The 24728-nt window shown below is 41.5% G+C and overlaps 2 protein-coding genes across 3 annotated transcripts; one reads left to right on the plus strand and one right to left on the minus strand.

Annotated features, from left to right (window-relative positions):
- The first annotated feature begins 1267 nt into the window (after positions 1 to 1267).
- pdia4 (protein disulfide isomerase family A, member 4) lies at positions 1268 to 5042 on the plus strand. The gene is made up of 10 exons (XM_026179404.1): positions 1268 to 1586; positions 1848 to 2022; positions 2201 to 2406; positions 2490 to 2628; positions 2717 to 2922; positions 3032 to 3190; positions 3335 to 3486; positions 3732 to 3888; positions 4006 to 4239; positions 4352 to 5042. Exons 1-10 carry the CDS (start codon positions 1511 to 1513, stop codon positions 4765 to 4767), a joined length of 1920 nt encoding a protein of 639 aa, XP_026035189.1. The 5' UTR covers positions 1268 to 1510; the 3' UTR covers positions 4768 to 5042.
- Positions 5043 to 5120: 78 nt separating this feature from the next.
- On the minus strand, positions 5121 to 22617 carry si:ch211-217a12.1 (alanine aminotransferase 2-like). 2 transcript variants are annotated; one of them, XM_026179405.1, is made up of 12 exons: positions 22461 to 22617; positions 20251 to 20439; positions 14716 to 14805; positions 14040 to 14148; positions 13723 to 13856; positions 13091 to 13334; positions 12809 to 12888; positions 12461 to 12597; positions 11792 to 11966; positions 9916 to 10071; positions 9718 to 9830; positions 5121 to 5613 (listed from the first exon to the last, which is right to left on the minus strand). In XM_026179405.1, exons 1-12 carry the CDS (start codon positions 22476 to 22478, stop codon positions 5523 to 5525), a joined length of 1536 nt encoding a protein of 511 aa, XP_026035190.1. In that variant the 5' UTR covers positions 22479 to 22617; the 3' UTR covers positions 5121 to 5522. The 2 variants fall into 2 exon arrangements, with proteins under 2 accessions (XP_026035190.1, XP_026035191.1); XM_026179406.1 differs by lacking the exon at positions 22461 to 22617 and adding an exon at positions 20526 to 20652.
- Between the last annotated feature and the right edge of the window lie 2111 nt (positions 22618 to 24728).

A 24728-nucleotide genomic window follows, 5' to 3' on the forward strand; every position in this document is an offset into this window, starting at 1 on the left:
TGACAAAGCTTTTTACTGCACAGACTCTGGAAGTTTTTCACTCTGAGCCTGAGATCTGCAAACTCAGTGGTCTCTTTCTACAAACAGTTAAAAACTCATCTTTTTAGATTTGTGTTTGGTTAACTTTTCTTTTTTCTCTTTTTGATGTTTGTGATGTCTGTCTTGAAATGTGCTATACGAATAAAAGTTTTGCTTTCTTACAAAAATACAGGAGGTTAAGCTGGAAGTGACAGAGCTTAACATGGTCAGATTTTGATTGGGAGTGACCAGAATTAACATGACTAGAAATGAGGGCATCAGAGGGACAGATCAGGTTGAGCAGTTTGGACAGCTTGGACATGCACGGAGAAGGAACAGAGGCCAAAGGATTCTGAAGATAGAGGTGACAGGCAGGAGGAAAAGGGGAAGACCAAAGAGTAGTGCTGTTCAATACTCCAGATTTTGGTATCGATCCAATACCAAGTAAACACAGGGCCAGTATTGCCTATGTCGATACTGGCTTGTCGATACAAGCAACACAAAAGTGTTCAGACATTTTTCATAGTGCATCTTTAAGGTATACTTGTTCATTTCTAAAACAAAAACAAACCAACAATAACAATTCATTGGGTTACATACTGAACTCAGAGGACAGAAACAAAGTATCAATGCTGTTGACTTAATATCAGTCCAGTATAAATACCAGATTTCAGCAGTGTTGATATTTGGTATGGACATTTGGAACATTTATGGAAGTAGGGAAGGAGGCCATGCAGAGGGCTGGTGTGACAGGGGAGGGTGAGATGCATGGAGGTAGATTAACTGCTGTGGCATCCCATAAAGGGAACTGTCGAAAGAAAAAGAAGTGGAGTTGGAACAGTAAGATATGAAAATGACCCTTATGGGTTTCTGTTGTCTTCAACACAGGAAGCTGTAAACATGTAAAGACAGATCACCAGGCCATCTCTTCCTGTTTAATGAATAATTTCCTCCCTAAATCCTCTAAACATCAGGCTAAAAATAGTCCTGTGCAGTGACTATTTATTATTTGTGTACCATATATATTTAAGGTACTGTTAACACTCATTTAAAACATAAAAAATACTTTTAAAATTATGAAACTAAACAAACAAACGCTTTGAAAAACTTTGCCGTGAGCCAGAAAAGAGTAAACAAAAGCATCCAATAGTATCTGTCAACGTTTCAGCCTCAGGAATTGAGTGGCGACGTGTGATTGGAGGACAGTCGATGATGGCGTCCAATCACGACGTGGCAAGTCAGACAAGTTCCAGTACAGGGGAGGAGGAGGGGGTGGTGAACTGTGTGCTTTCTGAAGGGCTAGTTTGTATGAAAGGTATGCTAAAGGTTGGTGGGGCCACACATCAGTATTGATCCGGGCGGCTGGTCTGTGCAGCCCGCAGTGTTTTTGATGACATTCATCAGCCTTTTTTATTAGCTAAGTTAATTAGCCGGCTACTCGTGATCGAGCAGCAACAACGATTGACGCGGGGCCGTATCATCTGTGGACACAATGAAGAAGCTTGCTCTGCTGCTAATTGTGCTGCTTGGCGTTGCACATTTCGCGACTGTCAGCAGATGTGAAGAGGGTGAGTGTGGGCATTTGTACAACCCTGCAGCTGAACTATTTATTGAAGTAGGAAGGTCGGTTTATTGTGTTAAAATTAACGAGCTAATTAGTGTAGTTGTGTTAGCTTGCCAGCTAACAGGACCGCTAATGTCAACACACTTGAATAAATGCACTTTAGGGTCTTCACTGAATGCACGCAAGAAATGAATCCAGGCTGTAGTGGATCTGACACGGACTGAAATCAGTGTGTGCTCTGTTTGCTTGCTTATTTGGTGTTTAGATGTTGAAGAAAGCAAAGAGGAGACTGATGAAGAGGACAGTGACGATGAAGAGGATGATGAAGACGACGATACAGAGGTGAAAGAAGAGAACGGGGTGCTGGTGCTCACCGACAGCAACTTCGACACCTTCATAGACGGCAAAGACACGGTCTTGGTGGAGTTTTACGCTCCATGGTAAGTTGGATGTGCCAAACTACTGAAATCCTTATGAGTCTGAGTGAGTTGGAGAAACAGAAGAAGCTCTGATTGTTTTCAAACTGTAACCAATGAGCCATGCAAACTTTACAGCGTGCCTCTTCCTGTCTACATCCTGTTGCATTATCTCTGTCCCTTTGTTTTTGGTATACTTTAGGTGCGGTCACTGCAAGCAGTTTGCCCCAGAATATGAAAAAATTGCCCAGACGCTCAAGGAGAATGACCCTCCTATACCTGTAGCCAAAGTGGATGCGACAGTGGCCAGTGGTCTGGGGAGCAGGTTCGATGTGTCTGGGTATCCCACCATAAAGATCCTTAAAAACGGGGAGCCTGTGGACTATGACGGAGAGCGGACAGAGAAGGGTAAGAGTGGTTCGTCCAGTCTGAGCATCATTTTGTTAAACAAATGAAGCACCGGCATGGCTAATTTTATCAGTTTCCTGCAGCCATTGTGGAGCGTGTTAAAGAGGTGGCTCAACCAGATTGGAAGCCCCCTCCTGAAGCCACACTGGTGCTGACCAAAGACAACTTTGATGACACTGTAAATAACGCAGACATCATCCTGGTGGAGTTCTACGCCCCATGGTGAGTCAGTTATGAAGTACTGGTTAGATGCCATAAACTGTAGATGGTCTCTGAGGGGGGGAAGTAATAAACTAATTATCACCTCCAGGTGTGGACACTGTAAGCGTCTGGCTCCAGAGTATGAGAAGGCGGCCAAGGAACTGAGCCAGCGCACTCCTCCCATCCCTCTGGCCAAGGTGGACGCCACAGTGGAAAGCGAGCTCGCCTCACGCTTCGGGGTCACCGGCTATCCTACTCTGAAGATCTTCAGGAAGGGCAAGGTGTTTGAATACAACGGACCCAGAGAAAAAAATGGTAGGTCACAAAATGTGTAGTATGTATACTGCGGTTTGACACAGCATGTACATTTGGCTTCTTTTCATCCTCTAACAAAGCTGATCCATGTCTTCCACCTTCTCCATAGGGATTGTTGACTATATGAGTGAGCAGGCTGGGCCGCCCTCCAAGCAGGTACAGGCAGCGAAACAGATCCAGGAGCTCATCAAAGATGGCGATGATGCTGTCATAGTCGGAGTGTTTTCCAGCGAGCAGGATGCAGCCTATGACATCTACGTTGAAGCTTGTAAGTAATTCCATAAAAATAGCGTACAGTTTTTTGTTTTTTTTCCCCTCTCCTCTGGGTTTTGATATCACTCATCTTCAGTTCTCTGGAGTTCTTTGGGATTTGCATATGTATTAACTGTATTCACTGCTGTTTGGCTTGCAGGTAACTCGCTAAGGGAGGACTTCACTTTCCGTCACTCCTTCAGTGCCGAAGTGGCCAAACTGCTCAAAGTTTCTCCCGGTCACGTCGTTATTGTCCAGCCTGAAAAATTCCGCTCCAAGCACGAGCCATCGTCTCGCACGTTTTCAGTCAAGGTGGAGTCTTTTACTTCCAACAGATTGTTGTGACTGATTTGAATTTTGTTTCAGTGTGTATGAAACTCATCAGCATTGCAAATGGCTGTGCTTTCGTTCAGTCACCGTTGGTGCATAAATGCACTGCATCGCCTAGCAGCAGCTATCGTTTTGATTGTTGCACTACTCTGATCTGCAAATGTCAGCAGTGTTGCGTTGGGGGGGGGAAAACATTTGACATCAACACGTTCTTCTTCATAATACAGGACTCGACGGTGGTGTCTGACGTGCAAGAGTTCTTCAAAAAACATGTAATTCCTCTTGTGGGACACAGAAAACCAAGCAACGATGCTAAACGCTACACGAAAAGACCCCTGGTGGTTGTGTATTATGGCGTTGACTTCAGCTTTGACTACAGAAAAGGCGAGTAGGGTGGAGGAGTCATCTGCTTACACTTGCAACTACTGTGAATAGCAGCAACATTCATGCGGGAGGAGTTCTGTGCTGTAACACATACGCCTTGTCTCCTTTCACTTTCAGCTACGCAGTTCTGGAGGGGCAAGGTGCTCGATGTAGCCAAAGACTTCCCAGAGTATACATTTGCTATCGCTGATGAGGAGGATTATGCGGAAGAGCTGAAGGGCCTGGGCCTGAGTGAGAGCGGAGAGGAAGTGAATGTGGGAATTCTGGCAGATGGAGGCAAAAAATATGCGATGGAGCCCGAGGAGTTTGACTCGGAAGTGCTGAGAGATTTTGTCGTGGCTTTTAAGAAAGGCAAGTGCTAAAAATCTGTGTGGGGTTTTTGCATGAAGGACTTAACTTGTTCATTTAGAGTTTGTATTGACAGATGTGTAAATTTCACTAAAACTCTAAATTTTGTCCACAGGAAAGCTCAAACCCATCATCAAGTCCCAGCCGGTGCCAAAGAACAACAAAGGACCTGTTAAGGTGGTTGTAGGAAAAACTTTTGACGATATCGTCATGGATACCCAGAAGGACGTCCTGATCGAGTTTTACGCCCCCTGGTGCGGCCACTGCAAGAAATTAGAGCCTGATTATTTGGCTCTGGGCAAAAAGTACAAGGGTGAGAAAAACCTAGTGATTGCCAAGATGGACGCCACAGCCAACGACGTACCCAACAACAGCTACAAAGTGGAAGGCTTCCCCACGATATATTTCGCCCCGAGCAACAAGAAGCAGAGCCCCATCAAATTCGAAGGTGGTGACAGAACAGTAGAAGGGTTCAGTAAGTTCTTGGAGGAGCATGCCACAAAGCTATCACAGAAGAGAGACGAACTTTGAACTTCCTCTGAGAAGTAGCAAAGAACTCTTACCGTGCTTGTGCAGAGTTTCAGAGGATGCTGACAAAACCTCTGGGAAGGTGAAGGGAATGCAGTAATTAAACAAAAATGGTGTTACTGATTTGCTGCGATGGTTTCTTTTCAATCATCCTTTTAGTTTGTGTTCATTCCAAGATTCAGGTTTCTTGTTTCTGAAAGCATGTAAGCACTGTTCAAGATTAATCCTTTTTAAATAAAACTGAAAATGCTGGCACATTTGCAGGCCAGCGCTGAGAAGTGGCTCTTTGTGTTTGTTTAATGGATACAAGTCATGCCAGAGAATGTGTTGCAAATATAGGAACAGGCACTGCACGCAGTTTCAGAAAACAAGTGTTTGGTTTTAATTACATTTAAGAACAATTAAAACAATTACTAATACAATTGGCTACATTCTGAGACATGTGAACAGCCCAGAGAGTACGCCTCAACGTGGCAGGGGCATAAAACAACGGTTAGTTAATCAAGTAATCCCTTAAAATGAATTGGCAGGAGAGGGATGCACCAGCAGAGTAAGAAACTGCAGAGACAATCAGTACTATCATCAGTTTGAACATTAAAAACCTGCAGGGCAATACTTTAAGAAAGTGCATCATGTAGTAAAACTTATTGACATCATCTTCATGTGCTGTACGAACATGAACGGGGCTTCTGCCTCAGTCACGTAAAGGTACTTAATGATACTGGCACTGAACAGTTGGTTCTTGAGATGTGGGACCATTAAGAAAACTCTTGTGTGAAGCGCAACTGGAACTCCCGGATCTTCTGCAGTACCACCTTCAGCTTCTCAGTTGGCGGCAGGATGGTCATTCTGGACGGAGAAAAGGTGGGTTCAGATTAATGATAAAGGTATCGGTAGAGGTGCTGTAAAACTGGAAATCAGATTTACGTAATAGAAGGACGGTGCAAACAATCAGGCTTTATCCAATACAGCTTTTTGTTTTTGGATCAAGGAGTATTTGTTAAATACTGTTGGCCACCAGTGCTACCCCTCAGCCTCCTAGTAGAGGTGCAGGTGTAGTATGCATTTGAAAATCCTAGTTCACGTTCATCTTCAGTTATCATGTTCAGAAACCTTGTGTCCACACTGCCTGCCCTGCCTGTGTGGCAGGGTGAGGATAACACCTCATCAGCTTCATACAGCTGAGAGGTAAAAACTGCAATGAATTACGCTTTTTTTTCAACATGTTTTACAAACTACATTATGTTATTTTGACTAGTTTGTTTTCATATAAATGCAAACTTTGCTTAGACTTAAACCTGTGTGACTGTAAACTGACACAAGGTGTCACCGCTGAGCCATAAATTAGTAAGGTAAAACTTTCTCCATAGTTAAATCAAAATGTTTACATTATGAACTGACTGAGCAGGGGCCCGTTCTTCGTACCTCGCTAAGTAAGTTAGCTGGATTAGATTGTTGACGATTTCGCGTGATCTTGGATCGTTCGGTTCCCCGAAGCTCATCCGGGACTTGCTGTCATAGCAACAGAGCCGTAAGCGTAAACCTGCTCGGGAGCAGGTTCACTTTATGTAAACAGGATTAGATCGCGGCCACGCAGGTATGTCCGCTTCATTTATACGAAAGCAACAGCGATAAATAACATCAATGTAACTGAAGATAATGCAGCACTTGATCCTTTTATTGATGTCACACAGATACATACAGGTCATTTCCTAAAAAAGGGGAATGTACTATTAACATCCTATTACATGTATGTGATTATTACAGATGTAATTCAGATTTCAGAGTAGTAATTGTAAATTACTTCGTGTAATCAAGATGAGAGACCACGGCTATAAAAGCGAAGGTGGATTTGGGAAGCCTGTCGCAGCCATGTCCTGTCCGTTTACGCGAGCAACCCATTGCGGAAGGTGCAAGATTGATAAGGAGAGTCCTCAGAATTCAGCGTATATTGCGGGACAGACAGGATCCTTTAGCTCAGCGCGACAGTGTGCTCATAGAGAGATATCGATTTTCCCGTGAGGATATTATTTACTTAACCAACTTGTTGACGAGGGGGTGCAGGACCACCACCTGTCTTTTTTTGCTCTGCCCTTTTCTTGGTTGCTGTTATAAACAAACAAACAGATTATTTCAGGGTCTCTTTCCAAGAGACGAAAAGCAATATAAGTGATAAATATTACCATTCTATAGAATATTCTTATATTTCACTTTTACTTGTTCCCATGTTCTAGTGGGTCCTGTTGTGGCTCTAATGTGAAAGAGGATATAATATAACAATATAATATAATGTAATATAATATTGGATAATATAGTGTGATATGATAAATCTACCCTACCGCCTACTGGTGTTGGCCAGAGGGGCCGATGGCGCGATATGGCAGCCTCGCTTCTGTCAGTCTGCCCCAGGGCAGCTGTGGCTACAACCGTAGCTTGCCTCCACCAGTGTGTGAATGTGAGAGTGAATGAATAGTGGCATTGTAAAGCGCTTTGGGTGCCTTGAAAAGCGCTATATAAATCCAATATATTATTATTATTATTATTAAATTACTTACGAGTTTAATTTGTCAGCAACTTTCTGCCAGCCCTCTCTCCTTGCTTTTGCAGCCTTTGCAGTGTTCCCTTGCGTTCTGATTAAACTCTGAAACTCCTGAAATCCCTCACTCAGGAGTTCTTGCTCTGCTGCCGAAAAATACCGAGCCGAGCGCGCTCCTTCGACATTTTCGCCGACCAATCAGAGGGTTGCCGATCAATGTTTCTACTATCGATGCGTAGCCCCTTTTACGACACCCAGTGATCTCACATTACTTCATCCAGCTGTAATAATCGTCAACGGAAGGTGTGTTCGGAGAACCAGATTAGCGAGCTCACGGTTAGCGCGATGGTTTGATCTTGGATGTGTCATTTGATCTTGGATGTAGTGAGCGACGTACGAAGAACGGGCCCCAGGTACTGACTAGTTAGCTGCAGATTCGGATTGAGTTTCAGAGTGCCAGCTGCCTCTGTGCAGCACAACTGAAATTCACAGTTAGATGAGTGATAAGCTTATGAGGCACGTGTCACCGCACGCACAAGTGAGCCACAAAGTGAACAGGATCACAAACTCTCCTGAAGTCATGAAGTGTGTGTGTTTGATATTGTAAGATAGAGAAGTTTAACTTCTCAAACTTCAGGATGGAAGGGAGACAAATAGAAGAGCAGCAGGGCAAAGGAGTAATAAAACCCAAACTTAGGTGTATTTAGATTCAGACAATTCAGCATAATGTTAGTGCAGGGCAGTAGGAGAGTTGAAAAGTTCATATTTAAAGAAAACTGTTCATGTCACAAGAGAACTTGTGATCGAGTGGAATTGGATTTGGGGATAAGCAGAGGGTGTTAGTGGGAGCACATATGCAAACAAGATGGAAATACTGGCACAGAAAGAAACGTAATGCAACATCAGAATAAACAGATATAAGTGGTCTCGTGTCTCATTCTCTCTTGTTGGTGAATATATATCAATATGACTTAAAAATGAATGCAAAGTGAAATGTCCTTTTGTTTTAGTTTACACCTGAAAAGTTTCAACTCTGAATGTGGACAGCAGGGGGCGGTAGTTACGTTTGACTAGTACAAAAATTACCTCCTAATCACTTTACCTTGACGAAAAAATGTCATGATGTCAAGGAAAGGTGTAAAATTGATAAGAAATTTGATAAGTGCGTAGAGAATGAAACCGCATTAAAACACAACCGAATCAAACTAGACTAACGTCACACTGGGTGCTGTGGGGTTTAAACCAATCCACACGTTTTTACCCCACCGATTTAGTTAGGTCATATAAATGAGAACTGATGAAAATTACTACTTCATTACAAAGGTTGGAATTTTTTAGAAAAACAAAGACATAGGGTCAGTATTCTGAGAGTACTTTAAGTTATCTAATAAAATATCAGTATCTGGTGTCCCTGTATTGATACAATATTGCCACACAAAATATCACCGCTGCATCAATTTCCCCCCCTCACCCCTAGTTTATACAGTGGAAAGGTTTGTAATAACGCAGAGCTTCTCTGCATAAACCCTGAACACCACCTCAGTCTCAGCCAACGGGACCTCACACAGAGCCCGGGAATTTGTATCAGAGACTTTGTCCTTTCATGAAAACCACTGATTCCTTTTCAGCCTCTGCTTGAACTACATTGCTGTTTTCACAAAGAAACACATACTTAAGGCCTGCGTTTACACTGTGTTATTTTGGTCCGACTCCCTCCTTCACTGGGTCTGCTGGCTTTTGAGCCACAAATCTGCTCTGCTCTGGGCACAATGCTGGTTATTATTGAAATGAACTGGCTGTGTATGTAAATTAGTACACCGTTAGTAGATGATCCTGTGATTGCGGCATCAAGCTAATTTGCCTCGCTTAGTAAATGTCCCTCATAGCCAAACAATGAAATAAATCTAAATAAATAAATAAAGTGTATTATTATTTTTTTAAGTTTTACTGCTGCAGAGTGTAAATAACTCCTCATCAACTCCTTTTCTAGGATTTCTATGACTGAAAATTCCCTCCATCTAGCTCTTATCCCATATTTTTTTTATTAATTCATGATCATTCAAAAGACCCCCCCCCACCCCAGAAATGAACGTAAATCATACAGACACACTTTAATTATTATTGCTCACAAGTTAGATTTAAAGAGCTTACACAAATCTACATTTTTTATGCAGGGCAACAAACTGACAAGAAGGAGATTTAGTAGTTCAACTGTGGGTTTAACAGGCTTGTGTTTTTCATAATATATCAGTATTTTGTGCTACAGAAGATAATAAAGGAAACACTGGAGCTCTTTTGCTCAGATAATTCCAACAGCTCTTCCATCCATATACTTCCAGGTCACTTCTCTCACTTTGAAATCTTTCTAAGCAAAAACTATTTGAACATACTCAGCGTGTGAATTTAGCCATACTGACCTGAAGTGGTAGGTTCCCTCTCTCTGACCAAAGCCACTTCCTGGTACCAGGCAGATTCCCTCCTCATCTAACAGCCTCATACAATAGAACATGTCTGGAACCAGGCCCAACTCCTGCACACACACACACCTTATTTATAAGCAAAATTGCCTGCACACAAGAGTAACTCAAGGGATGCAGTGGGTGTATCGAGCAGACCTTGGCTTTGTCAATGGCCTTCTGAGGTAGAGTGATGCGAGGGAAGGTGTACATGGCTCCCTGGACTGGGTTACAGGTGATACCAGGCACTGTGTTGAAGATCTGCTCTGTTAGCCGGGCCTTCTCGGCCAGAGCTGATAGCACTGCCGTCCGCTCCTGGAGGGAAAACAAAAGGTAAAACTGTCAGCATTATATGAGTGAAAGCCGTTTAAAATAAAATACAATGCTACTATGTCAGCCCATGTTCACATGATACTATGTACTGTTTTAACTTTGGCGTTCATTTGCCAGGTTTTGGTGAAGTACCAACTATGATTATTTTGTATTCTGCATAAAATAGTAAGGAAAGATACTGGGTAGACAAAAACATGTATATCTGGTTTCAATGTGTAATTCAGGACGTAGGCTTTGAATCTAACACAAACAATCGTTTGTTTACCAGCCCCATTGTGGCCAATGGTGGCATACCTGTATGTAGCCATCCATTCACTACACAATAATTGAAGATCAGACTTTCCCACAGCTAAAACTCGCAGCTACACACTGCAACAACAAAGACAACTGAAGGTTTGCACTAGCTATGAGCACATTAATGATGATCAAGCTGTCTTTCAAGTCCTCACTGAACACATCGAGTTAATTACTCACAAAGCAGGCTGGAAAAACCAACCTAAGAGAACCTCTGTGACATTGACTTCTCTAAAAGCTACTCGGAGTCAGGTGTACCAAGTAAGGAGATTAGATTGGAAGTGTGAGTTGCAGTAGAGGCCTTCCCAGCAAATAAAGCAACTCAAAGTGTGGTTGTGAAAGTCTGTGCCTAAGAAAGACCAGTGTGAACCGAACCTTGATTACAACAAGGTTTAAAGCATTACAGATCTCCGAAAGTTAGAAAACGGTTACAAAAGCCTTCGCAAACACCTGGGTGAAATGTTCACTTTATATTTTTACGAACTGCATACAAGGAAGGTAATTCAAGACTGCTGCTAATCTCCCAGAAAAGGGTACTGAAAGATCACGCCAAGAGCACAGAGCGCAGTCTTGAAATGGGCGAAAACATAACTAAGTGTAATTCAAAAAAAGGTATGAAGCAATTTCTGCACCTTGCTAGAAGACAACAGACTAAATAAAATGTCAATGGACAACATGAAAGAAACTACTGCTTTTCAAAAATAATGAGTTTTCAAAATATAATATTAATGTTCTATAAAACTTTTAGACAGCAAACACATCACACTAACACCAAAAGTTCATCTTAACTCTGGATCATGAAGCATGGAGCAGAATGGTTACAGGACATTTTGCTATCTCAGAACATGAATCCCTTGGACTCACTGATGAAACAATAAAAAATTTTTACAGGCGCCTCTCGGGGCAGTAGTCCATGACACATCCAAGGGTTATGTAATGCATAAAGACAGTGACCAAAAGTCCAACATAAGTAAATCAACAACAGTGGAAAATAATTGAAAAAGATGGAGCAGCTGAGACGAAGTAACCAGAACAGGGCAGCTCAATCCGGACACCACAAATACTGATGTAATAGCAGGAGTGTTTTTTAAGGAATGATTCAAAAACCTTTCTCATCATTGTTTAAGTCTCACAAACAGCTAAAGAGAACATCTGTGGGAGTTACCAGTTTCCATACTTGTTTAGTCAGATTGTGGTCATCTATAATTGAGACTTAATGAAGACCAGACCACAATGAGTAGAAATCCAGAAGATGTGAAACAAAACAGCTCTGATTGTATGTTCAAATTTCAAAACCTGATCTGACCGAGTGCCACCTGAGAACTTTATCAAACCTAACACAGCTTTTGTGTGTAGATTAGGTGAGGCGATGTTTGCACTAGTTAATTCTGTTTGCATACACTCAGACCTTCATAAAAGTGGCATAAGAGGGCTCATCAGGCTGTGGGGGGTTCACCACGAGATCCAGTAGGGCCTGTCCGGGGACTGGTGGACACAGACGCACAGACACTAGTTTTATGAGTTGGGCTTTCACTTCAGGGTCCAAGTTGATGACCTCCATGTATCCTCCACGGAATCCACACCTAGAAAACAAACAGAGACAAGAAAGGTAAAGTTTGCTCTAACTGAAGGAGATGTACACGTCAACAAGGATTAACAACTCCAAGGACCATTTTCAGCTGCCCTGTGGGGTTTTCGTGCTTGTTTATTGGTTTTAGTTGAGGTGCATTACTAATAAGCATCTGTAAAACTCAACCATAAACCCCCAATGAAAACGTGAAGTAATTATGTTGAGTAAAATGCAGCTGAAATATATAAAATCAAAGGTTTATTTATTCAAACAATGAATCATTAAGAGAATATGCTTTGTATAACCAGAAAAGCAATCAAGTCAATTTCACTTAATTAGATACTAATAAATGTAAAATTTTACATTGTGTATATGTAACAAAATTCTTTTTTTTAGTGTATTTTAATCTTGTTTACTGCTTCCACTCATATTTACTGGCTTTCACTTTATTTTCTTTATATTTATGGCGTGTGCATGTGTGTGGCTGTATCTGTGTGAGATACTCACTCTCCCATGTAACATTTGGAGGTGGAGTGGAACGAAGCCATTTCCACTGTGTTTGAGTACTCCGGTCCCATCTCAAACAGAACTTTCTTAAAAGAGTGAAACTGGCAGCCCTCTGCGTATACATTATCCTGGTAGACCTAAAAACATAAAATAAACATGGCTTTATTAACATTAATAACACTTCATTATATTATAAACATCAAAGACATTTTTCTCACACCCTTTTGGTGTATATGATAAAATATTAGAAAGTAAAAGAAACAACTGCTGCAGTGCAGTAAGTTTGAAAGAAACCTTTAAAGCGTAAAAGTTTGCACTCGGACACAAAACAGAATGTGAAATACGTACTTCATCGGCCATGAGGAAGAGATGTTCCTCTTTAGCAAATCGGATCACATCTTCGATGCACTGCCTGCTCTGGACCTGACCTGTCACACAGGGCAGAGAGTTTGATAATTAGGAGAAGTGTGTGAAGACAGAGAGAATAAACTAAATGTCTTTGAAGTCTTAACTGTCCAAGATCAAATATTATTGTTAACTAGGTTTGGTTTTGGTCCACACATACACAACAAGACTCTAAAACATCAGCAGCTTCTTAACGTCACATGGAGAAACTGCAAAGAGGTGTACCAGTGGGGTTTCCGGGGTTGATGATGCAGAGGACACGAGGATTGCAGTGCTCCCTCGCGGCACTGAGCGCTCTCCTGAGCTCTGTGATGTTCAGACTCCAACAGTTGTCTTCGTCCAGGTAGTAATTTATCTGGACAGCGCCCAGGTCTGCCAGGGCAGCTGAGTACAGAGGGTACTGGGGGATGGAGATCATCACTCCTGTTCGGTCACGACCCTCCCCACACACCAGCAACTTCAATATGGTCTTGGATTGGAAGGTGTAAAGAGAAAAAGGAGGAGAGTGGAGTGTTGTTATTATGGAGACTATGTATGGACTGTTGGGTTGATTGTGTACATTAAAAAGAAGAGTACAAACAATCAATTTTGTTGGGAGACAAACTTTAACACCTACATAGAAACATATTGGGGAAAAACAAGTTTCATACTGCAGGATCTTTAGTGCAGGAGTTAGGGTATTTTAAGGTCATTCAGCAGCCTGATTGGGTTGCAAAAAAGTGAGACAGACAAAGGTCTGTGGGTGGAGTAGTATTAGAGATGTACAAAGTACAGATAAGTATATATTTAACAAAAGCTGACTAAAGCACCTGTCCTCAGTTGCCATTTGTACAGCAGCAAAGTGAGTCAGCACATACCACAATGGCATCGCTGGCCCCAGTGGAGAGGTAGATGTTGTCGGGGTTGGAGGGGATGCCACCGTCTCTTTTCTCGATGTAGCGCGCCACATCCTGACGGATGCACTCAATCCCCTGGCTAGCACTGTAGGCCCCTAATGATATGACAATGAACTTTGTTTAACAAGTAACATATTTAGTTGACCAGTTTACACAGAGATCAGACTGTCCGAATTAATGATTGATAAGCAGACAAATAGACGTAGATGCTAGTGACATAGGTGCTGAAGGACTGGGACAGAGAATGTGATTGGTGTAGTGAGGGGGAGTTGTCTAACCTATACTGTGGCCTCCGCAGGCCTCAAGAATGCGCCGTGCTCTTTGCTTGGCATCCTCAGGAAACTTGCTATCTTCCAACAGTGCTGGATAAGAGCAGAGAGCCAAGACCTGAGAGGAAAAGAACAAAAATCACTACATGTCCCACAACTGTGACCACTGTGACTTATTCAATCTGTAATTATTTGCAAAGTTAAGCATTTATTGTTCATGTTTTTTAATTTTAAATCCAATATCAAAAGTTACACTAAAATGCCACCATTAAGCTTCTATTTGAGTACTTTTATCTTAGTGCTGAAAGTACTGTGTATATGACATAGACATCTATGGCTTTTGGGCATCTGGGGGAAACCCAGAGGCCCAAGAAGAACATGGAAGCTTCATATGGTTTAAACTGAGAACCTTCTTGCTGTGAGGTGACAGTGCTAGCCACTGCACCACCATGCTACACCAGTTTCATAATATATGACCTAAATTGCAAGACTAACAAGGAGCTGGCCACTAAATATTTCTTCGGCGGGAATGTGTTGCTTCAACATTATTTCATATGTGGCTTTAGGGTTGTTTTGGGTTTTCTGTCATACAGTTTTGTTTCCTTCTGTAATTATGAGTCCGTCCTACTTAGCAAAAACACAAGCATTAACAGATTGTAAGCTTTAACCAAGAGAGTGGTCTAACCTGTCTGAAAAATGTAATTGGTTTCTGACCCATAGCGTGGGCGTCACCTATGTTGGCCTTGATGACTTCTGTGAAAGGTTTCTTCGCTCCCTGGAACAAAACAGAGAAAGGTACCTGATATCAGTGACTGAACAAAGTGTGAAAAAAAAAATGTTTGCATTGTTAATTCTAGGAACATATGCTCACCAAACAAGTTTGGACGTGTAAAAAGGAGTAAGTGAGGAGGAAACAAGTGAGCAAAGGTAAAGCAGAAACGTTACTGTTTTCCCTGTCTTTTTCTCTGTTCCTTCTTTTGACATCCAACATCAATCATGGTTAAAATGATTATGGTTATTACATCATAACTGACATCTGGAGAAGAGCAGATGAGAAGCATACCCGGCATAAGAGACTCTTTGTAGGGAGAGATTAAAACAAAGACTCATAGGAAGCAGGATTGAGAATTGCAAAGTAACTCCAAGAGGTACATCACAAATCACCTTTGCTGTGCTCCTAATCTGAGCAACCTCAGGTTATAGCTTACAAGCATATAACTGATTACTACACATAAAATCTCAAACTACTAAATAATAAAGTCTGTATGAGAACGGGATCACCATTTCAACACGATCACAAGAGAAGGTTTTCTTTCTGACAAGCATATACATGACAGACATTTAGGCTACCTTCACACTGCAGGTCTTAATGCTCAATTCCAATTTTTTGATCAAATCCGATTTTTTTGTCTGCTTGTTCGCACTACAAATAAAATGCCTCCCTAGTGTGAACGCTCAAAGCGGCCGACATGCCCAAAAGAAGACGTCACACACAACGCGCTCTGTTTAGACCCAGAGCAAACAATATTGTTTGACTGATGGCCCTTAATATAAAGACTTCGGACTTTACGTTTCCCAATTTTTGCTTTAAGTAATGTAAATAACCTAATAATTATCCTTATTGCTGTTTTAGAGAGGAGCGGTGCTTCAAAGGATAGTTGCAGGTTTCTGTCAGAATCTGCAGATTATACAGTACAAATAAAATGTTCACGTTGTCTTCCCAACAGTTTCACTGACATCTACACTGGATGGCCAGGAAGCGTTCGCGATGTCTTCTCCGGCGCTGATAATTGGCGTCTGTCTTGTGTCAGTGACGTAAAAGACGGATTTAATGCGACGTGACCGTTCAAACAGCAGTCGCTTTCTAGAACATCAGATATGTATCGGATTCAGTACCACATACGAAAGTGACCCAGATCGGATTTGAAAATATCGGATTTGTGCCATTCACACTGTCATACCATGATCGGATATGGGTCAAAAAAATCGGATTTGATGCGCTTTCGCCTGCAGTGTGAACGTAGCCTTAGTCACCAGTCCTGAGCGCTAGCATTTCTTTGCCCTTTAAGCACTGGTATTGTCATGTAATCCTTTAAAGCAATAAAAGCTTGTACTTGCTGACACCATAAGAGTAGAAAGCAAGCCAAGCATGAATTATGTTTTTTTTATGTTTACTTCCACCCAAGCATGTTTAACAGAGCCACGGGTTCAAATGTACAGGCTACACTTGTCTCAGGAGCTGTAAGAATACATGTAATCATTAATGAACACACTAATGTCATGGAATTTACAACTGCAGTTAAAGTCAGTCACCTTTTTCTTCGATATTATTAGGCTTATCTTCTTTTTTCATGTGCAATGTTTGCTTTTGGTTACGGTTTTAGCTGCAGTGCCTTTAACTTTTAAGCAGTGTTGTATTTTTCATTTTCCCTATTTGGTTTGCTCTTCTTTTGAAAATTTTGAGGTTATCGGGAGTCAGATCATGGTGGCAGCAGACCAAGAAGGATATTCTAGAGGCCCTTACCCCTAGCAACACTTTCCATTTGCTCCTGGGGGATTCTGAGGCATTCCCAGGCCTGATGAGATAATCTCTCAAATCAGAAGTCCTTGTATTCATCTCACATAGAGCTTTTTGTCCCCTCATAAACCTCACATGGATCTTCTCACCATTAGAAGTTTTTGTTTTACAAAGGCTCTGGTACAGACTGTAGTTTGGGCTGCAGCGCAAAAGTGCTGGCCTGGAAGGGCACAGTCCTGCTGCCAGGGCTACCAGACACACAAAAACGTCATTTGCTATTGTTGATGTTGGGGTTTCACTCACAAATTGCAGGCTGAATCCAATTATAAGACACTCTTGAGTCCTCTTCATTTCATTCCTCTATTTATCCAAACCATTTTCTGCTTCTGTCCACCTCATTGTCCACCTTCATTTTATTTGAACCCTTCCTCGTCAACTATTTCACCTAACCAAATTATGCACACGCTGGTCTGGAGCCCATTTGTCTATTTACTGATCACAACATGCACCACCCTTTGCTGTTAATTAGAGGAGGACATGTGATAACAGATGTCCTCTGTTACTTTGGACAGCCTGGGCCAGTCATAAAACTAAAGTGAAAACTGTACTAAGCCTTCACTGAAGGTTTGTCTGAAATACAATTAGAAAACTGCAAATCCCCAGTTTGTATTGCATTGTGATATAAACACAACTACATAGTACATCCACACTTCACTCATAGGGGGAAGTGGTATATCCTTTTTCATAACTGTGGGTAAGAGGCAGGGTACATCCAGTCACCAAACCATCAAGAGAGACAACCACACATTCTCATTTGACGCCTATAGCCAATTTAGAAATCCATTTAACCTGAGAAGCATTTGTTTGGACTATGGGAGGAAGTCATGCAAGCACAGAGTGAACATGCAGTACACAAAAAGGCCCCAGCGTACCAGGAGGCTCAGCCCAGGAATGTTCTTGTCGTGAGGCGACAGTATCCGTGCACTGCTGTGTGGCCATTTAACTTTACCAAACACTTCCACAAGTGGCCTTTAATTAGCATTTCAGGCAAGGATACAACATTTTATTATCTAGTAATACAATAAAAAAAACAACAACACAAAGAACATAAAAAGAAAAAAATCCACAGAGCAGTTCCAGAAGTACATCGGAGCTTACTGCACCCTGTTTATGTAAACTGTCTTTGTGGTTCTGAAATTCAGGACATGCTGTTCTCATTCTACTGGCTCGCACCAATTCTTGCACCTCCCAAAAAATCTTGGGAACTTGTTTTGTTTTCTGCAGAACTGCAGCCACTGTCTATTCTGAAACCTGCCTCAGATGGGTTCTACACGGCTTTTCCTATATGTAATTCCTTACCTCAAGAGATTTTGGACTTTCACCAGTGAAAGGCTTCAGGTTTGAACATATTAACCATTTATAAGATAATTAAGACAAAACAGAAGATTTCTGTTAACCAAAATTACCAAAAGGATAATTTTAATCTATGAAAATGATTGGGCATTGTTTTTATCATGATGAAATAATGTTACGTTTCACTACATTTCTAAATAGCTACAGAAAGAAAACAAAAATTGCTGGTAAACTCAACCCAACATTCATTTTAGGTCTTATTTACTTCTTAACATTCACCAAAATAAGTGGACTATATTGTGGTAATATACACCTTACCTTACTGTAGTTTAAGTTGTCCTTTGGGTTAAACAACTACATACACACAACAAACAAACTGCTGTTTACATTATTCTTGCCATGATTCACTGTGCTCTACATGACAAAACAGCAAGCAACCTGCCTCTAAGTTCAACTGAAAGTATTTTCCTTGAAACCAAGTCACTATTAGTCATTTTTGTGTCCTTGAATAATATCAAGAGCAAGCTTTCAAATGTCCTTTGAGTTAGGATTTTGTCAGATAAGAGCTTGATTGGAATCTAAGTAACGGGATGCAGCACTTTTCCTTTTTAGCCCCCATTCTCGAGCAACAAAGAGACTGCTGTTCTCCGGGTAGAATAGGAGCCAGTTGGTTCCCCGGCTCGCTGCTCCGTTTCTCCTGCTCAGTCAGCACCAGGTGAATATTACGCAGACCAGACCTGCAGACCAGGCCAAGAAAGCCTGTGGGACAACAGGCCTGACAGTCATCGTGAATGTTATTTCACTTACAACAGCTGTAGTTTGGACTCTTTGTTCTCTATGCTTAACTGTGCTAGAGTAACTGGAACATGGTTCATTCAAGCTATAACTAAGGCAAAGTGGAAAATAACCTTGTTGCTTTAATCATGTGGTTTATCAAAGTAAATTTTACTGAAATGCACTCAATGTTCATTTCAGTAAAAGAAAATTAAAGAACTGTTTACAGTAATAGATGGGCTCTTTTCCCCCGTTCTACTGGTGTATTGTCACCCTTTTATTATGACAGGAAGTGAAGAACTGCCAGAAGCTTAGGTTCATGCTTGAATTAGCACTGTGGGCACTGTTCTGCCAGATGTCTGGGTCATTATCACACAGACGCACACACGCATAATATCTGCTGAGTTGTCAGTTAGTGTTCCAGTTTAAAGATTTGACAGGAAGCTCACCAATAGATGACGAGTGAACTTTGTCATGACTTCTGGGAAAAGTTTTTTTTTGCAGGATTTGCTTTGGCTTCAATAAGCAAAGAAGAACAATTTGACAACCAGAGAAGTGAGGCCACATTTCACCAGAACTTGGGGGGGGGGGGGGCTGCTTGTTATAAGGCTCCTTGCACAGAAAGGCCTCTGAGGCTGCTGGGCCTCACAGCTGCAGCTCAGTTCAATGAAACCTCTCCCCCGCGTGCAGAAGGGAGGTGGGTAAACCCAGAAAGAAACAAAGGAGGACAGAGAGTGCACCCTCTCCTCTTATGTAATAACCCTTTGTATTATACACATCCTTTTGGATCCTTTGGCCGCCCCTGGCAAGATGAGAGCAAAGTGTACTCAAAGAAGGCCAGAGCCGTCCCCGCAGGCTCATCACGTGTCTCGTGAAGAGGACATAACTGCAGAGCCGAGGGTTGCGTTACAGCTTTCAAAAGACAGCTTGTTCAGCCTAGCTGTACTTCCTAAGGGGAGCACAGTAAATCAATATTGCCCTGTTGAATGTAAGACGAGCAGAGGGCGACAAGCTCATCGTGGCGCATGCAAACATTTTGAATGCTGACCTGCCCTGAATGTCCTGCTTCCACTCCCTGAGCCAGTCAGCAAAAGTCAAGCATCTCATGCACAAAGCCTGCCCTGAATTATTATTTTGTAACTGTATCAGGAGGAAACAGAGTCGAAAAATTACACTTTTTACTTACTGAGTGCCAAAATCTAATATGAGGCAATCTTAATAATTTCTGGGCTTATATATAATGGGGGTATTTCCAACAGGTGTGACCTATGACTGTGTAGAGTTAGATTCCAGCTGTTTAATAGTTTCAACAGCTGGGTATGTACATAACTGCATAACCGTGTCTTCCCCTTGGCTAAAACAAACAAAAACAACAACTAACAATTAAAAAAAACACGGGAAATATGATTTAACACTTAAAAAAAACCACGTTAGAACCCGCACTTTAAAGCACATAGCTTTAAATTAACAAGCCATTCTTTTGAAACCCAATTCCCTCCTGAGTGCCACCTCAGCGATACTCTTAACTCAGTTCGCGCTTTTCTCCTGCTTTGTCCAACTTTGGCTCCACTTTACCTCCTTCAGCTCCTTCTCTATCTGCACCGCCCGCTGGACGATGGGTCCGCGGACCGCGTACTCCACCCGCTTAACGTTGGGGTTCATGCTGTCCAAAGTCAGCACCCTGCCCCGGTGCGAGACCCCGTTCACTGCCTGCTGGGACATGTTTGTTATGTCACGAGCGCACCGTTGAAGCTGAAGCGTTATCTAAAAGATGAAAAAGAAAGAAAAGAAGTTCAGCAATTAGACGCTCCTAGCTGCACGGGGAGCAGATAAAGTATATCAGCAGTTACCAGTTGTTCAGCGGTGATATTGTCAGAAAAGTTTCCGTGTTTGCTTTCCCTTCAAGCCCCTTTCCTTTAAGCTTCAACTGACACACGAGCCTCTGCACCCTGGGTGTTTGTATTCCCCCCCCCAGGGCCGCCCCGTGCTGCCCCGCCTTCGCGCGCTGTCGTTTGCGATTGGCTGGATTTTCCTAACCGTGACTGACGTCAGCGTCTAACGCTGCTGACTGGCGCCGTGTCATACTGCAAATTTTGTTATCGATCCGATACCAAGTGAATATGGTGCAGGTCCTGCCGATACCAATACCAATACTTTTAACCTATAAAGGCAGCTTATGTAGGGGAGTGACAGTGTGTTGTGTGACAGTGACATTTTAATGATTACAAAGTTTTTGTGATTTCCACTTTCCACAAAAATTGGTTATTTAAAAAAATATTTTTTGAGACTGAGCTTGCAAAGAAAAGCGTCTGGACTTCTTTAAGTTGCTTGAAGACGTTTCACCTCTCATCCGAGAAGCTTCTTCAGTTCTAAGGTCAAATGGTGGGGAGTCCCAGATTTAAACCTAGTGGGAGTAACCCCCCACAGAGGGACAAAGGACCCCCTGATGAGCCAAGGTGTGAAAATGGGTGTGGGTCCCAATCAGCCAGGTTTTCAGTTGAGCTCATTGTGAAACCTGGCCCCCCACCTTATCATTATGATATCATGCGAAAGCAACTTAAAGAAGTCCAGACCCTTTTCTTTGCAAGCTCATTTGACTACGATGACCTGGATGACCTTCACAGACATTTTTTGAGACTCTAAATCGCTTTGGGTTAGTGTTTGCTATGTATATAGGTTAAAGACTATACAGTCAGCACAAAAAGGCTAATAAATGTTTCACAATGCATGTTTGAGCTCTATTTTTCCATTTAAACAAATAATTTATTTAAGAAAATTTAATGGGCAACATACTGTATTGGAGAATAGAAGCAAAGTATCGATCCTATTCTCCAAAAGTTGATTCTGTTCATCTGGACATAGTGTTTTGTGGGAGAAACGTTTCATCACTCATCCAGGTGACTTCTTCAGTCTCAGCTGACTGCAGGTTTCCCCAATCTTATAAATGGTACATTGCATAATGACTGAAACTAGCCCACTGAAGGAACAATGGGCTGGGAGGTCCAGTTTTGTGGGAGAAATGTTTCTCCCACAAAACGCTACCTCCAGATGAACAGAATCAACTTTTGGAGATTTACTTACCTGGATGACTGAGCATGCATCAAGATATCGATCCTATTGCGTCAGTATCAATCCAATACCGATGCCAGCGTTGGCATCAGCTTCAGCTGCCTTTTGCTTCCATGTTTTTACAGTTATTCTTAATTGTTATGCATCGGGAAGTATTTCTTTAAAATTAAAGCATGAAATCATAAATAAGTAAGTAGCATTTAACGTTGTTAGCAAGCAGCGGCTAATTTACGTTAAGAGACAATGTTAGCCTATGCAAGTCCGAACCAATGTTGGCCACCTAAATAACAGTGACGAAAAAATGGATGGTAAAAGAGTGCACAAAGTACAGCCCAAGTTCTTTAATAAGGAGATTTTTCTTCCTTTCTTTGTCCTGCTTGAGAGTGTGGCTTGTCCAGTAGAAGAAGGCGTTTGGAAGATGTTAGTTTGCTAGTTTTATTGGCTTTTCATGAAGACAAGCAGCACAGCTCAGAAAGAAAAAGCACTAAAGGTTAAGTCAAGGTCAAAGTTCCCACATTAAAGCGGTTTTCTTTTCTTTAAAAAAAAACCCAAAACAAAACTGAACTGAACTGTATAATTAGAAAAGAGCTAAGCAATAAGCACAATTCCCAACTGTTTTAAAGTCATATTTATGCTAGGTTCTCAAAACTGGCTGACTAACTCGCCTGGAATAGGCCTCTGGCGTGTTGCATCTGCTGTACAAATACTTTATTTACCTTGGACATGGACTTCATCGCGACGATGGCTCTGTTATCATGCGAATACCGTAATCTGTACTTCGTAAAATCTTACAAGACTAGTCCAATTTATTAAATGTCCTTCTTGAGTATCCGCTGCTGTGATCAATGTGGAGCAAAACAGTAGAGCAACATGAAGAAGCCACTATCTGATTTTTAGTACAGTTAATCAATAACCAGACAGTATTTAATAAACAACTTTTTGAATTATCTGTTCATAATGTAGGTCAGTGGTTACAACTGCAGTTACAATAGTTGTTAACAACATATAATAACTAGTTTCAGTTTTAAGTTATTGTACTTAGGTTTGTGTTTAAAAAATAATAATATTAATACAAATACTTTTTAGTTTTAGAGATCCTTGTCAATCACACATCATACAATCAAACATCTAACTTCTATTTTTATTTCTCTCATTCAGAAAATTCTTGCTGAAAACAAAAACGTGGGTTTTAATTGGGTGATTTGCTGTGGGTTCACCACTGGACAACAGTGTAATATCAGCCATACAGTGGCCCTGCTCTGAAGCAGAGATTTTGACTTGATATAGCAGGTGAAGCAGGCCTGGCTTTTCTTACAGTGAGGTGTCCCAGACAGCCATTACAGGTTGACAGTCAGCATACACAATACCAGGACCCCGATTGTCAAGCAGATAAATGAAATGCAGGTTTCATTAATTTTATTACTTAGCGTTTCTAGCTCTTAAAAAAAATCCATAAAACAGGTATACTGCTACAGTGAATGTAACGACAGAGTAACTATTAAAGTATTATGTTGTCAGCTCAGAATGGAAACTTCTTTGCCGGAGGGAGAGAGTCAGATTAATGCTGTCTGTGTCATTTTAACAGTATCATTTCTATTGGATTGTTGATGAATAATGCCCTGTATTATGACGGACATTAAGTGCAATAGCAACAGCTAACATATAGAAAAATAGACTTCTTAAGAGGGTTTGGGGCAAGAGTTTTGAAAGTTTTCCTCTTTTTTTTTTTAACACTGGAAACTGGCTGCTTTTTCAGTCATCTTGAGTCCAGTCCTTGTACCTTCACATTTTCAGAAGAATGTGTTTGTTTGTTGACCAACTTAACACTGACCTACAAATCATTCAACTCTGAAAACGGCACCTAAGTCAAGGCATGAAACAATGTTGTGTCTACACATCACACAACTTAACAAAGAACCCATTTTAAATTGTATCTTTAGGCTCTTTGTGACTAACAGCTGTCACAAAACTCATCATTTGTTACATCAAAATATGAAATGCCAAAGATAACAGTTTGAAAGGCATAAAACTGTACCAAGAAGGTCATTTTCAAAGAGCTCTTAGTTGAAAACTTGGCATCTTTCAGTATGGTGTGTGGCATGCCCTTAAAAAAATCTGATGGAGTAACACAAAAGAAGGTGCAGGTCTAAAGACTACAGCAGAAGAGCGTCTGATAGTCAGGTCTTTAAGAAACAGGGGAAACAAATCCAGCAAAGACCTGACGGAGGACCTGAGAGATGCATTGCCCCTTCAATTGATACATCTGCTGTTCACTCAAGCCTCATCAGAAATGGTGTCAGTGGAAGAGCTGCTGTTAGGAAGCCATTATTGAGTAAGGAAAACATAGAGAAAAGGCTGAGGTATGCCAAATTACACAAGACAGACTGAAATCAGTAGCAACAGGTTTTATGGAGTGATGAATCCAAATTTGAAACACAGGGACAATAGTGAGTGTCTACAGTCGACTCTAAAACATGGTGGAGCCGTGTTGAAGTAGTGTGGGCTCATCTTGACAGGAAACCAAAGGCAGCCAACATCCAAAGAAGAGCTTTAAATGTCCTTCAAGAAGCCTGGAGAAGTACTCCTGAAGACTACTTAAAGAAACTACAAGACAGCTTCCATTAGAGAGCGCAGACTGTGTTGAATAAATTGTGGTCATTATCAAATATTGATTTTCAAAGTTCTTAGAACTATATTCATTATTTTGCTTTGTATACTGTATTTTGGTTTATGTTATTGGACTGTGGCACGAAGGTATGGGTTAATAATTTGCATCCACGACACATCACTGTGTTGTCTTTTCATGTGAAAGGAACTACAGTACCAGAGAAAAACCACCTAGAATGCAAAGAATGCAGAGGAAATTAATGCAATGTCAAATAAAATTCATTTCTCACATGGAAATTTCCTTCCTTTGCATGTCATTTGTTTTAATCAGAGACAGAGAGGTGTGTGAATGCGTATCTGTAGGACAGTGTGAGACC

The sequence above is a fragment of the Astatotilapia calliptera genome, chromosome 9 (genome assembly GCF_900246225.1).
Source record: "Astatotilapia calliptera chromosome 9, fAstCal1.2, whole genome shotgun sequence".
Lineage (NCBI taxonomy): Eukaryota > Metazoa > Chordata > Actinopteri > Cichliformes > Cichlidae > Astatotilapia > Astatotilapia calliptera.